The following is a 14,357-nucleotide window of genomic DNA, read 5'->3' on the forward strand; positions in this document are numbered from 1 at the left end:
TATACCTTAGTTTTGCACTATTATCAGTTCTGAGAATATAAGAACTTGTAAAAGTGAAGACAAAGCTGTTTATAGGCAGGTATAATAGAATCTAACTTTTCCATGTTTACTTAGATGGATGTTCAAAAGGGCCTTCTCCTGTTTGACCCCTTTAACTTAGGTTGTCTATCAGAAATATTTTCTGGTTTAAAATGCCATAACAACTATAAAATGATTTGGACAGTTAAGATTCCTTCTATTCCAATCATTCTGTGTTTTATTTACTACGCTGCCTGCTTTTCCTCCATTTCTGATTGCATCTCTCAGGAAATTCCTTTCAAGTATGCAGTATGCTGCTCTACAGACAAGGCATACCATGCTTATACTGCAAAAATTGGTCTACTAAATGGCAGCAAAAAGTTACAGAAATCTCTTTGCTGCCATCTTGTCATTGTCTGAATTTTGGCAGCCCAGATATAGTGTCTACTTCAGACATGCTAGCATTTTTGCTGTTTTACACTTTTATTCAGAATGTCCTTAATTATGAAGTGGTGATTAAGGCCTTGGCATTTTTGGGGTAAAAGGGAAAAACAGGGAGGAATTTAGAGTTACATCCCAAACCCTTGAGTACCCCTATATCACATTGGCAGAAGATAATCTTGGAAAAAGGAGAAAATGCAAGTATTGTGGACACAGCTTTCTCTTTAACACACAAATATGCAAACAGTTTGGAAACAAAGACAAGCAATACATATCAATACACACACACACACACACACAATGAATACTTGGATTTTTTTTTCCAGAGATATTTTCTTGAATTTTAAAGAGATGCAAAACATGGTTTGAACTTGGCATCTGCACTTGAAGGGGAAACAAGTATTAATCCATTTCTTACATGACCTGTTAAAGATTTAGCTAGCTCACTGGAGAGCTTCTGTACCAAATTTCAGAACATTGGAAAATATTTATAATTTATAATGACAAAAATACAATGATTTATTCCCTGAGGATGAAGCCTGGAAAAGAAGTTGCAAGCATATTTGTACATGGAACCTTTCTCTTGTGTGTTTATTTTAAAAATGCCCTTTTTCCTCTTGGAGTTTTCCATCTGCTATGAATGACATGGAGAGGAGACTAGTTTCGGTGGGGGTGAAGGTAATGTATGGAAAGGGGGGCTGAGAGATACCAGCATGTCTGGTAGCAGCTTGTGTGCAGCAGGGGAGACAGTTAGGAAAGCTAGCAGGGTGTTGGAAAAGCTACCATATGGAGATGGGGATGAAATTGCCAAATTAAGATATTTTCATTCAGGCTTGAAAGACAACACAATCACATCTAAATAAAAAAGATTTTATTAAATCAGACTTGAAAGAAGTCACAGTAGTTTAATGCACTTAATAATTACTTCAAGTGCATGCTGTACACCACCAACCCATATGGATTGATCCTGCAATTTTATAAATAAAAATTAACATATTTACACTGAGAAAAAGGTGTTATTAAATAATAACATCTTAGCTGAGAAATGTGTAAGACTTGATTACTACAAAATTGCAAGATTATATTAGGCATATGTTTCTGGAATTACAAAAAGAGAAATTAAATGCTTCATTTGGTTCTGTTGCGATTCAAAACTGTATCCAAGGCAGCTTTTTTTTTTTAATCAACACATCTTTCATCCAATCTAAACATTTTTTCAATTTCTCTGCAAAGAAGTCTATCACAATATTGTTCTAAACATGGCTATTGACAGTAAAACAATTCTCACTTTGTGTGTTACCCACCAGGGACAAAATGAGATTTACCTATTTTAGCTTCCTTTCAGATCATCTTCATTTTTTAATTTAAAGGAATTAAGACCTATGTATTTGTATTAGAAGCCATTGTTTCTATAAAAATACAGAATTTTATTTTATTTACATAATAAGCATTATTTAAACTTTCCTATAAAATATGTACAATATTCAAATGCAAAATAGTGTATCACAATTAAAACAGGCTAGGTTTTGAAGTGAAAATCACTCACTTGAAAAAGACAGAAAGCATTCAATTCTTAGCTTCATTTGGTAATAATGCTGTGCGTGAACCAGACATGAAAAAAAATGAAGCTTAGAATATGAATTATTGCAGGAATGTTTTAAACGGCCATTTAAACTCTGTTCAAGGTGCCTGTAATTGTGCCAAATTATTTACTCAGCTATCTTGAGTGCTTGACTCCAGACGAACTCATTGTCCGCGATCGCTGCCTGAGCACTGGTTTTGCAAGGAATTCCAAATCTTCAAAGAGAGGATTTTCAATGATGTCTGCAGCCTCTGGTCTTTCTGTGGGACTTGGGGAGAGCATGTGCTTTACCATCATATGCTAAAGCAACAAAAAGAAACCCACAGTATTATTTCAGATGGTGAAATCTTTTCAATTGCTATCATTATCTAAGTGCTGTCCCCTTATTACAAAGCAACTGCAAAGACCCTTTCCAGACAATGACAAAATAATTTTCTGCACAAGAGTTGTGAATAGATTTTGTCTCACTTTGACCCGTTTTATCCCATCTCTTAGGATAAATAACAAGAGTGTGGCTACAGTTAATAATATTGCTTTCAGTAACTGGGTAATTGTCTGTTTATAAACTCTATATAAAAAGTAGTAAAGTTTAAAGAGGGATGTAGATATAATCAATTCAAAGTATCACAGAGAAATTATTAAATTTCAAGAACTTGTGCTTTCCATGTAACATGTTCATGGCAATTAGAAATAAAATAATAGAGTATGGAGAAAAATTCATATCAAATCAAAAGAGCAGATAACAGTAGGGCCTCACAGTTTAAATTACATTTGGAGCTAAAAGAAAAATATTCTCTGGCACTGAAAATATATTAGAATGCTAACATTAGACAGCACACCGGCAAAGGCACTCCCCGTATCAGTTTAGATGGCAGGAAAGCCAGAGAAGGGCCTCCAAATATGATATTTCAGGTATTTCTGTCCTAATGAACTATCAGTGCAGCTGTTTTAATGGCAATGACATACAAGGGTGGGGGGAGTGGCTTTATTCTAGAGTGGTCACAGCTGGGTAATCAGCCTCAGCTAGCAAAGTGTGCTCCATACCATGAAGACCATTTGGGCTATGTTAAAGCTAAGCTTAGGAGCAATTATAATTTTTTTTTAGCACTGACTGAATTCCCCTTTCCCCAGATTGATAAAGTCCCATCTACTGTGCCTAGAAAAGGAGTATTTTGAGGGGAAAAAGTTTCAAGAGAAGTCTTGCAAGGACTACTCCTGCAAGGATGCATTCATTATCTCTTGGATCCAGTAACTCACGTTTTCTTTCCCCAGTTAATGATGTTAAGTCATGAGGGACAAGATCAAGCACAGGAGAGTAATATTACAATTCACCCAGTGTGTTTATGATTTTCAACAATAAAATAAATGCAGCTTGGCCTAATAAAATCCCAAAACTAAAGCACAGCTCTAAACTGGGAATATAAATTCCTACATACCTCCTGTGCATATTCCTGAATGAACAGTGGTGGAAAAGTCAAGTTCCTTACTTCACTTAATATCTGTAACAGGTTTTTAAAAGAAAAAAGTTATTTGCATTGAAATATACATTACATGTGTTTTAGCTATAAGTCCTAAATTATTCAAGTTTGGATACAAAGATAGAATTTTCCCTTTCTGAAAGCACAGAATATACTGCAACTTCATAATAAGTAATGAATTTTCTTTTAGTCATAACATCATAAAACTATGCAAGTTGTCCTTCCTCTGAAATTTATTCCATCATATCTGCTTTTTTTAGATTGCAGAAACACTTGAATATAACTGTTTTGTTCTTGTGCAAGTGTCTACCCTGCTACTGTACTGAGTCCAATTCATTATTTCCATTCACTAAGTAGTTATAATATTTATACAAGTTTTCAGAAGTCTTGGTCTTGACATAAGAAAAACAAAAAACATACTTAAAAAGAGTAAGAAAATCACCCCCAATTTATGATAAAATTTTAACAGTTAAGAATATTAGTAATTTGGAATAGTATGTATTTGACACAGCAGTATTATTTTACAAATATACTCATGGACTATTTGTAGAGGGGCATACGTACCCTGACTCTCTCCATTTCAGTGCTGAAAGGGTAAAGAAGCTCAAACAAGATCAATCCTAAGGAAAATATATCGACTTTGTGTGAATAAGCATGTCCATAGATCTGTAAAATATAAGATAAAAAAATAGCCATCAAAAACAGAACCATCAGAATTCAAGCTATATTTTTCTTTCCCACTACTATTTCTGTCCAAATCCTTAACATTTAACACAAGTAAGACAACAGAGTACTCTGCATCAAATAAAGTCAAACAAATCAATTCATTTTAATAAATGCTCCTGCACTGTAACATACATAGTTATATATTTGGAACATGGATATCAAAACCAATGAAATCTCATAAACAAGCTAACAGACAGTCCCAAATAATCAAAAGACTAAACACTATGTGCATTCATAAAATGATGCATTTAACTCATAATAACAAACATGCATGTTTCATTCAAATGCTCTGGAGGGATGTGGGATACTCATTTCACGTATGCATATTCCTCTAAGACTGAGAACAGTGAGTGAATGTATTTCCTGTTAAAGGCTTATTCATAAAAGTAATTGCTCCTTCTGGTGATGAGCGCTAACAGGAATGTTAGCTAAATTCTGGTGATGAGCACTAACAGGAATATAAACAATATGAGGCTGCTGAAAAAACAATAGGGAACTATTAATATGCTTGGAAGAACCTCAATTTGGAAGCTTAGAAAAATCTTTAGAAAAAAACAAATCTAAGACAAAAATTAAAAGAGCCGTATGCTTGCTGGGTACAAAATAGGGTAGAAATTTGGGATGCAAAGATGAAATTGGGTATCTCGAAAGAAGATGTAGCTAGCTGGCAGAATGAACAGGAATGCCCATACTGCAACACTGATTTTTGTAGGTTGCATGTTATACTTGTTCTTTATGCATTCATGTACAGTGAAACACTCTTCAGTCTAAATATCAAAATATTTATGTTATTTCTTTAATGTGCTGGATTAAAAAAAACCCTCCAAAACTATAATAAATACCACTTAAATCCTAACTGGGGAAATAACAAACATACTGCAAACTAAAACAATTTAACACATTAAAAACACATTATATAGTTCCTATGAGTATTCATTATTACCACTTTCTAATAAGGCAGAAAGTATTATTCCCATTCTGTAGATGGGGCAAAATTCAGAACAGGGAACTTTCTGACTCATGCTTGACATGTACTCAAAACCTGAACCAACATTTGTGCTTTAACTTTTAGAATATCATTATGAGAATCCTGTAAGTAAGACTGAGATAAAGAGCATACCTGTTCTGGACTCATATAGAGTTTGGTCCCAACTTGCCCTGTGTGCCTGTCATAAGCCGGCATTGGTGTTAGAACAAATTGTTCCTCCTCATCGTGGTCCATTGCAGTCACTAGGCCAAAATCTCCAACTTTTACTATGTTATCCATTGTAAAAAAAATGTTGGAAGGCTATATACAAACAAGTGAACACAAAGAAAATTAAAATAAAGGGATTGACAACATACTTCATATCATATAAAACTGTATCATTACATTACATTATATCTGTCAGTTTTTACAATACTGGTGGAAGAAATCTTTGCCTCCTTCCAAAGTATAGAATATACACATGCACATTTGAAAACTATCTTGAGGAACCAATTATACTATGCTGTAAGATGTTTCTCCAAAATAAAAGAACATAGCACATTTACAAAAGTAATAAACAGGCTACCAACTAACAGTTAGTAGCAGCAAGCAGTGTCTACAAAAAATTACGCCCCCCCAATCCTCCTATATGGGCTTTGCCTGAAATTTTAAAATGTTTATTTCAATAGTGAAATACAGGTAGGTCTTGATTAGTGCAGTTAATGAATCCCACAAAATGGTTGCATTATATGAATTCACATTATTCAAAGTGATATTTCTATGGAAAATATGCTTGATGGAAATAAGTAATGAAAAATTTCAAACATAAATTTTTATGTGTATTAGTGAAATATTACAGTAAAGGATAAAAAGTATATACTTATAATTTAAATTTATGGTTATCAAAGTCACAGAGTAGTTATAGAAAACAAAATAAAAACAAAAAAAAATCTACCGTAGATTCAGGCATTTCAATATCTCATTGGATGACTGGCAGCGTCTAAACTCCAACTGTAAGTGCACATGCACTAGCCTGAATTGCGCACGTTAGCTGGACATTAACTATATTTTGGGTTGCATTAAACACGACTTGGTATCAATTTACAATTCGCAATAAATCGAGTATCACATTACTCAAATGTGCACTAATCGCCACCTACCTATACAACATACAAATATAGCCACCAACAAATAATATATGCAATTGTTATATAATTTTAAAAATTCACATATATTATAGAAATTAAAATAAGCTAAATCTAACAAAAAGGGAAAAACTAATTAAAAATATCAATTTACCATCAATATGGGATTAATTAAGTCCTTAAACTTGTCATTAAATCATAGCCATATAGAAACAAATTGCTTCATCTTCTCATTTTTAGAACATACAGACATTTCAAAAATAGATATCATATACCCTGAATCCATTCCTTAGTATCAGGAGGAAAAGTTTCTTTCCACTTATGTAAGATTATCCTCTTTGTTGAACCCCATGCTTGGTAGAATCAAAGCTCTTGATAAAATTACGAATTCCATATTTCAGGAAAACAATTTAACATCATATTTACATATTTATTATAATTCTTTCCAAAACCATATTAACATATGGTATGACTTCAAACCACAATGAAGCTATGGATGGACATGACCAAAAAAGCTGATGGCCAACCTTTTTTAAACATTCTTTGAAGGGTCCAATAAAATAGTATTTTCAGATTAATTAACTTCATTCTTAAATCATAAGAAGGATCTTTTTCCCATTGCTTAAAATCTGGACCACTGGGTTTCCAAGAATGGATATTCCAATTCTTTTGTTCCACAGTTCAGGTATGTAACTAATGCTAATGTTCAATTTTTGAATTTTATATAAAACTGAATTGTTGGTTTCACTTCAAGTGCTGCATCTCTTACATTGCACAATGTAAATTTCTTGTATGATTCTGGACCAAAATGAATCACTTACCTATTAATAACCAAATATGTATAACAGCTTTAAGCTTGTGAGCTTGTTCAAAACTGGAAACAAAGATCCTTTAGACTCTAAAATTTATTTCTCTCTAAACGGGCCCAAAGAGGGCAATAAGGGCAATATTCAGAAACTTCCCATTCCCCAAGATTACAGGGGTTAAAATAAAAGCCCAATACTAAAGTTGAAGTCTTTGTCCTTTTTTCTAGATTCTATCTGCTTGTATCTGCTCTGAAGCTCATAAAAGCAGAACCAAGCCTTTTAATCTATTTCCACATTTTGAAAAAAGTATCACCTTCAAACTGGATTTCCAAGACAGTTCATAGTGATAAGAACCTGCTATTGCATATGGGACAATAAGGAAAGAGAAAAACTGTGACAAAATTCCCAGGAGTCCAAGCCACTCCTGATTGCTTTGAAATTGCCTGAAATATCATCCTCTGGTAAAAGTTTTGTCATCTTATCTGAGGGTGGTTAGCATGAAGGAGATGAAAAGTAGTTTCAAAACACTAAAGGCAACTTGACACTGAATAAACTAGACACATTTTGAATACTTCCTCAGTGGCCTCAAATCTTAACTCGTCACCAAAATCTAAAACAACATTGTTAATGTAACTGAAATCACAATTCAATACAGACATTACTAAATGTACTGGACGTATTAACTGGCAATGTGGTGAATACTGGAATTATTCATATTTCAATAGTTTCTATTGACCTGTGATTTCAGTTATATCTATATTCATGTCCATTAACTACTGTCTTAGCAACTCCCCAGCGTATAGTGGGTAGAAAGAGGGCAACTGACAGCCCATGCAGTTAAAATATTTCAAGGCAAGGTGATTACCTAGATGTTGTATGGGACTGAGATCTGGGGGTAGGACAAGAAGGTTATTACTCAATTGGAAGTAGTCCAACAACTTCATTAGGAAGATGTTGGGCCTCCCCCAGGGTACTCCTGCTGTCTATTTAAGGACCGAGGTAGGGCTACCTTCCATTACTTTTAGGATACATCTTGCATTGTTGGGGCACTTTAAGAAACTAGAAAGCCTTCAAGAATCCCATCTGGCCAAACTCCGTTTTCTCCATTACACAGTTGGGAACCAATGGACCAAACTTTTGTCACTCATCCTACAAATGTATTCTCTACCACCTTTGGGAGAACTTAGTTCTTGGTAAAGAGTAAATATTAGAGATAGGCTTTTTGAAAGGGATGCCAATAAAGATGTCATTGCAGTACAATCATCCAAATTTTCATCTTGGTACCATCATTATAAAAACATAGAAGCCTCTCCCAGTACCTGGTTAACATAACCAGTGCTTCACCAAGGACTTCAACATCCCTTCGCCTGCAAACCATGCCCTCCACTGATCTCAAAGGGAGATTTTGTAATCTCCCTGTCGAACGTCTCTCTTATGGCATTGCTCAAATGAAGGACATTATCCACTATGTCCTCCACTGCTCCATGTACAATGAGATTAGGGCCAACTACTGATGGTAGATGAACTCAAGCTCCAATCTTGAAAAGGTGAACTATCTTCTTGCAGATGTTTCCAACTGTCAGCAACTGAGTTGCTACTTTTGCTCTGCTGTCATTTAAACTTAGAAATACGTAAGTTCTTAACTGTAACTTGGGCTTTATTTTGCTGTAAGCTTTTTACATCTAATACTCCTTTTATTACTTTTACAATTTTTCTATATCACTGTTATTTTATTGTATTTTATGGCACGCTATATGTTATGACCTTTGGTTACAACAATAAACTTACTTACTCACTTACTGTGTCCATGAATATATATGCTACAGGCAATTTAACTTTCCAGATTGGGGAGATTATATTTCATCTGGACAATTTATATTTTGTAACAGTATTTATTTATAAGTAATTTCTTTACAGTATATTTAGTATATACATTTTTTTATTTTTTATGCTTTACTGAAATTCTTTTTTAAGAGCCACCCAGAGTTGTTGAGAGTCGGGCAACATACAAGTTTAATAAATTATTATTTTATAATCTGCTTTATGTTCACATTGCAGCTAATAAAGATTACCAATAAATAAATAAATAAATAAATAAATAAATAAATAAATAAATGGATAAATGGATAAATAATAAAGATTATCAATCAATCAATCAATCAATCATCAATCTAGTTTTCCCCTGATATCGTTCTTAACATAGAGCAATGAAGAAATAATCCTGCTGAACATAAAGGGCTTCTCAAATATGCACATATAATTAAATAATTTGCTTTAGGGAGTTGAAGCATTATACTGTGTTCTCAGTACAAACCTTGAGGTCCCGATGCATTAATCCTTTACTGTGCAGGAACTGGACAGCTTCAGCTATCTGCAGGAATATCACAAGGCACTCAGTCCTTTCTCTCTCCTCTATTGTACATCTTCGGTTCATCCAATCTTTAAGATTTTCTTTCCTACAAAGTTGCATCTGAATATAAAGATATACTTTTGGAGTGGTAGGTAAAAGCTTTTGTACAGAATTGCTAGAGCAGTCCAGACTTAAAGTTGTTGGTCTCAGTGGAGAAATGGATAAAGAGCTTGCTGAAGATGAGTTTCTATTATTGGACTCTCTTGTGCTTGTTGCTTTATCTTCATAGTGGCTATCGTGAAGTGAATCATTAATATTATCTTCCTTATTAGAGGAATTGTCACAACCAGAGTCTTCAAAGACAATAGAAGAAGACGTTCGCTCCCTCACCCTTACTACTGATTTAGTAGGAAGATAAACTTCAAAGGAATGTACAGGATCATTATCATCAACAAGACTACCTTCTATATCACAGCCATTAATAAAATTATCTTGCATGTTTGACATGGGATTTGCCAATTGGATCAAGTCTCTGTTATCAGTGGCAGAAAACTCCAAATGAGAAAACTGGTTCTCTGATGAATCTGACTGGCCACAAGGTATTCCTACAGAAAGCAAAGTCTTCTTTTCTCCAGATGTAGCAATGACTTCAATGTGTTCCTTAGTAGAGAACGGCTCTGTTCTAATTTTAAATGATGGCACCTCCATTGGACTGGGAGAACTGAGTGGCCAATCAATACTTTAAATACATAAAAAAAAAAGATAATATTACAAAGTTGAATTAATCTTAACATATGTTGCCCACATAGTAGTAATACAAAGCTTTTTCCATTTCTAAGTATTAGGGTATGCATAGTTCAACAATGATTTGGAATGCTTTGAGCACAGAACCCCTCTGCTATTCATTATAGCAGTCATGTCTTTTTGCAGCCTGCCTTCCTGAGTTTGAAAAAATATGTCATTGTTTTAAGAGTTATTTTAACAAGATGACTCCTTAAAACACCAGCATCTTTTTTAGGCTTATGTGGAAGTCTAAACAAGGGCATGGCTGTTTAATTAGCAATAGAGATGAGCTGTGTTTGCAAAAAGTCTGGCAGCTTTCTTCCATATTATTTTCAAAGTGTGCATACCCCTACAAAATAGTTTAAATTCATTAGACTGATCATCAAGTTACTTTTTACAACATTCAGAGTATAAAGAACCTTACAAAAGAATGTTCTTCTGAACATTTTAACATTTCAAGATTTTTTCTGACATAGCACATCTATTTTCAAATCTTCCAGAAATCCTACTTACCTAACTGAGCAGAAGGGTGCAGCAGGTCTGGATTCCTTCCCCCTTTTATGGCTTCTAGCATCTTTTTATTAATGGGCCTATAGTAGGAAGTGCTATTTAAAACTCTAACAATCTCATAAATAATTTCTAAAATTAATTTGACTTATTTCATGACTGCCAATGAAAGGAGGAGCATTCTGTGGATCAATCCTCTTTCTGATGCCTCCAAGCAACCTTCCTTCTGCCTCTACCATCATGAGAGTGTTACTGTTGATAATAACTGGAGCGTTTTTTGAGTTTAAATATATTTCTACAATCATAGGTATTTCTCTCCACCTTTGGAGCTCCAACAGATCCTATGGGTCCCCAGGAAGTCCTAGAAATCATACAACTACAGTCTTACTTACTTTTGAATCATTTTTAAAATATGAAAATTCATTTTCTTTCCCAAACCATTCAGAATTACAGGAAACAGGGGCATGGTAGTTGGGAAATGTCTTACGTTCTTCTGCCATTGCAATAGTAAGATTTGTGACAGCACCAAACTGTTTATTCGAAGCTTCTATGGAAGATTTTTAAAAAGATGGGTTCTAATATGCATCTCTTCCCCTTGAGGGAAAGTCCACTACTCGTCCCATGAGGAAGTGAATGTGTTTTTTATTTTCTGTTTCTAATTGCTAATGCCCAAGTCCAGAATTGAATGACTTTATAAGGCAGAAGAAATAGAAACAGCCTTACTAAAGTGTTGAGCAAGTAAAGAGTCTCTTTTGCAGAACTGTCAAGTACTGTAAAAAAGAGGAGTTGATGGGTGAGGATCACAATGAACAGGATGTACCAAAAAGGCGATCCTGTCACGCAAAAAGCAAAAGTCCAAATAATGTGTGAAATGTCCAATAGACATCTCTGTTACAGTCAGGGAATAACACAAGAAGCAAATCCTGATTTGAATTATGCTCAAAACAGCATCAAAGAGAAAAGTGATGCTTAATTTAGGGATGGATGAGAAATTTGTTCCGTTTAAATTCTTATAAATTTACCATATTTGCACCTTTGAACAAAAGGCACCTGCCAAAATCTGCATTCTATGAATTTTGTGATACAGCTTGCAATTCAAAAACCTGTGCCAAAAATCTATGCAATAGAAGTGCCTCTGAAAATACATGTGAATTTTAAGCATTTTTTTAAAGTCTGCAACATTGAGAAACTAAGCAAAACTGAATATGAGAGGTTTATATATCCCAATCTCAACTGCAAAACCATATTAGACCTATAAAGGCACAAATATGGCAGACTTAAACAAAAGACCTGAAGTTCACTGACATATTGTCACAAACCGACAGTGACCAGAAACCCAATTTTTTAAAGCAGCAGCAACAGATCATAATTGATCAAGAGATTGCAAAGTAGTTACTGGAAGCACCAGACTAATAAATAAAAATAGATTAGTAATTGAACTCAATAAGCCCCATGCTCATAATAATGTTCTCTATAATGCTATTCTGGAGGTATTAAATTGTACAGCACAAAGACTACTGAGGGAAGAGTTTACACTGTCTCTGATCTCTTTACAGCTTCTGAGTTATTCAGTACATGTATATCCTGACTTTAATCCCTTACTAAACCCAAGATGCAACAATAGAATAATGAAGTTGAGATTCCCAATCCAGACATTACACCAGAACCAGATTTCTCAGCTTTATCAAAGTGGCTACATTATATATACAGAGGCCTTGATTCCTCTGCAGATACTATTCTGCAGAATTTTGGTTTAACATGATTTGCTAACACAACTAGTATTTCCAGAGTCTTTTAATGAACTTGTACATTTTCTAAAAACTGCAATAAATACCTTTCATCTTTCAACCACAGCTCATCCATTCTTTCTTGCCAACTCTCAGGTGGTGCTTCTAACCAAGCATTGAAATATCGAACAATAGAAGGGTGTTCAAGTTTTGCTAATGCTTTAACTTCACGCATAACTTTTTCACGTGCCAGCTCTCTAGAATTTGAGAGAAAGTAACAAAATAAAAGACAAAAAGTCAGTTTTATGCAGGATAAATTGGACAAATATTACCTGCCATGGTCTTTTCAGGTGGCAAAAGAGATTTTAAGTTCTTTGTCTGGAAATTATAACTTCCTACTCAGTAATTAATTGGAATAGCCTATTACAAGAGAGATTTTCCCGGAAGAAACTTATTCAATCCAAGATTTTATTACAAGAACTCCTCCTATGTATAAAATTATAGTGGCAGGACTGAGCCCTTTGAATGAATGGTTGGAGATCTCAAAGTTCCTCTCCCAGTAGTCCTCAGGGTCTACATACTCTGCACCCTTCCTTCCTGCTTTGGTGCCCCCATCTGCTTTAATAATTTTAAGGAAAAGAGAAAGTTCAAATGATTTACGAATATCACTATACCGAAAAGAAATTATTGTGAATTGCATGGGGGTAGTGTGTCCCTTCTGGATCTCTCAGCAGCTTCTGAGACCATCAACTATGGTATCTTGTTGAACTGGCCCTGGGGATTGGGAGCAGGAGGCACTGTTTAGCAGTGGCTCTCCTCCTTTCTCTGTGGCCAGTACCAGTCAATGCTAATAGGGGAGGGGGGGTCCAGCCTTACGCACCTGTTATGAAGGGTCCCTCAGGGTTCAGGGCTCTCTCCCCTCCTATTTAACATCTATATGAAGCTACTGGAAGAGGTTATTTGGCAGCACGGGGTTTGGTATCATCACTATGATTGGTCATCATCATCATCATCAGGGTATCATGATGCTGATGATACCCAATTATACATCTCTACCCTATGTCGGGCAAGTGATGTTGTTCAGGTGCTTGCTCAGTGCCTGGAGGCTGTAACAACTTGGATGGGGAAAAACCAGCTGTGCCTCAATCTTAGCAAGACGGAGTGATTGTGGGTCTTTGGCCCCCAAGAGTCAGGAGAGTTGACATCTCTGACTCTGGATGGAGTAACACTCCCTTGGACAGATTTGATGTGCAACTTTGGGTCCTTCTGGACTTGTAGCTCTTGCAGGAAGAGAAGGTGGCACCCATGGCCAGAGGAGCCTTTGCACAAATTCATCTTGTGTATCAATTGCACACATTCCTGGACTGGGAGACCTTGCTTGTGGTCATTAATGTCTTAATCACCTCCTGAGTAGATTACTGCAATATACCTGGAGCTGCCCTTGAAGACCATCAGAAGCTGCAACTGGTCCAGAATGCAGCAGCATGCAGTTATGGGTGTCTTGCAGTTCACCTGAGTTATACCACTGCTATGTGAGTTGCACTCGCTCTCAGCTGCTTTCTGGGTGCAATTCAAGGTGCTGGTTATCATTTTGAAGCTCTACAATCGCACAAGGCCAGGTTATTTGCTTCTCCCTGAGGGCATCTGCCCATCCCAATTGGTCAGATAGGGCTGCCCTGCTCCAGGTCCCCTCCCTTAAATGCTATCATCTGATGAGACCTTGGAAGCACACCTTCTCAGTAGCCATCCCAGCCCTTTGGAATAGCCTCCCACCTGAGATTCAAGGAGTCCCTGCCCTTTTAGCCTTCCGCAACACAAGAAGACTTA

General features: G+C 35.6%; 1 protein-coding gene across 1 annotated transcript in view; it reads right to left on the bottom strand.

Moving 5' to 3' along the window:
* Window positions 1-1,321: 1,321 nt before the first annotated feature.
* The window catches only part of EIF2AK3 (eukaryotic translation initiation factor 2 alpha kinase 3), a 43,650-nt gene continuing 30,614 nt past the window's right edge, over window positions 1,322-14,357 (bottom strand). The window contains exons 12-17 of the mRNA XM_088138118.1: window positions 12,638-12,787; window positions 9,478-10,252; window positions 5,366-5,533; window positions 4,084-4,185; window positions 3,478-3,540; window positions 1,322-2,341 (exon numbers count right to left, since the gene is read on the bottom strand). Coding sequence (XP_087994244.1) covers window positions 2,177-2,341; window positions 3,478-3,540; window positions 4,084-4,185; window positions 5,366-5,533; window positions 9,478-10,252; window positions 12,638-12,787 — 1,423 coding nt within the window. The 3' untranslated portion in view covers window positions 1,322-2,176. The remainder of the gene's footprint in view (window positions 2,342-3,477; window positions 3,541-4,083; window positions 4,186-5,365; window positions 5,534-9,477; window positions 10,253-12,637; window positions 12,788-14,357) is intronic.

The sequence above is a fragment of the Python bivittatus genome, unplaced genomic scaffold, assembly GCF_059951505.1.
Source record: "Python bivittatus isolate LINGU-HERP-01145 unplaced genomic scaffold, Pbiv_v1 ctg000000_np1212, whole genome shotgun sequence".
Taxonomy (NCBI): Eukaryota; Metazoa; Chordata; class Lepidosauria; order Squamata; family Pythonidae; genus Python; species Python bivittatus.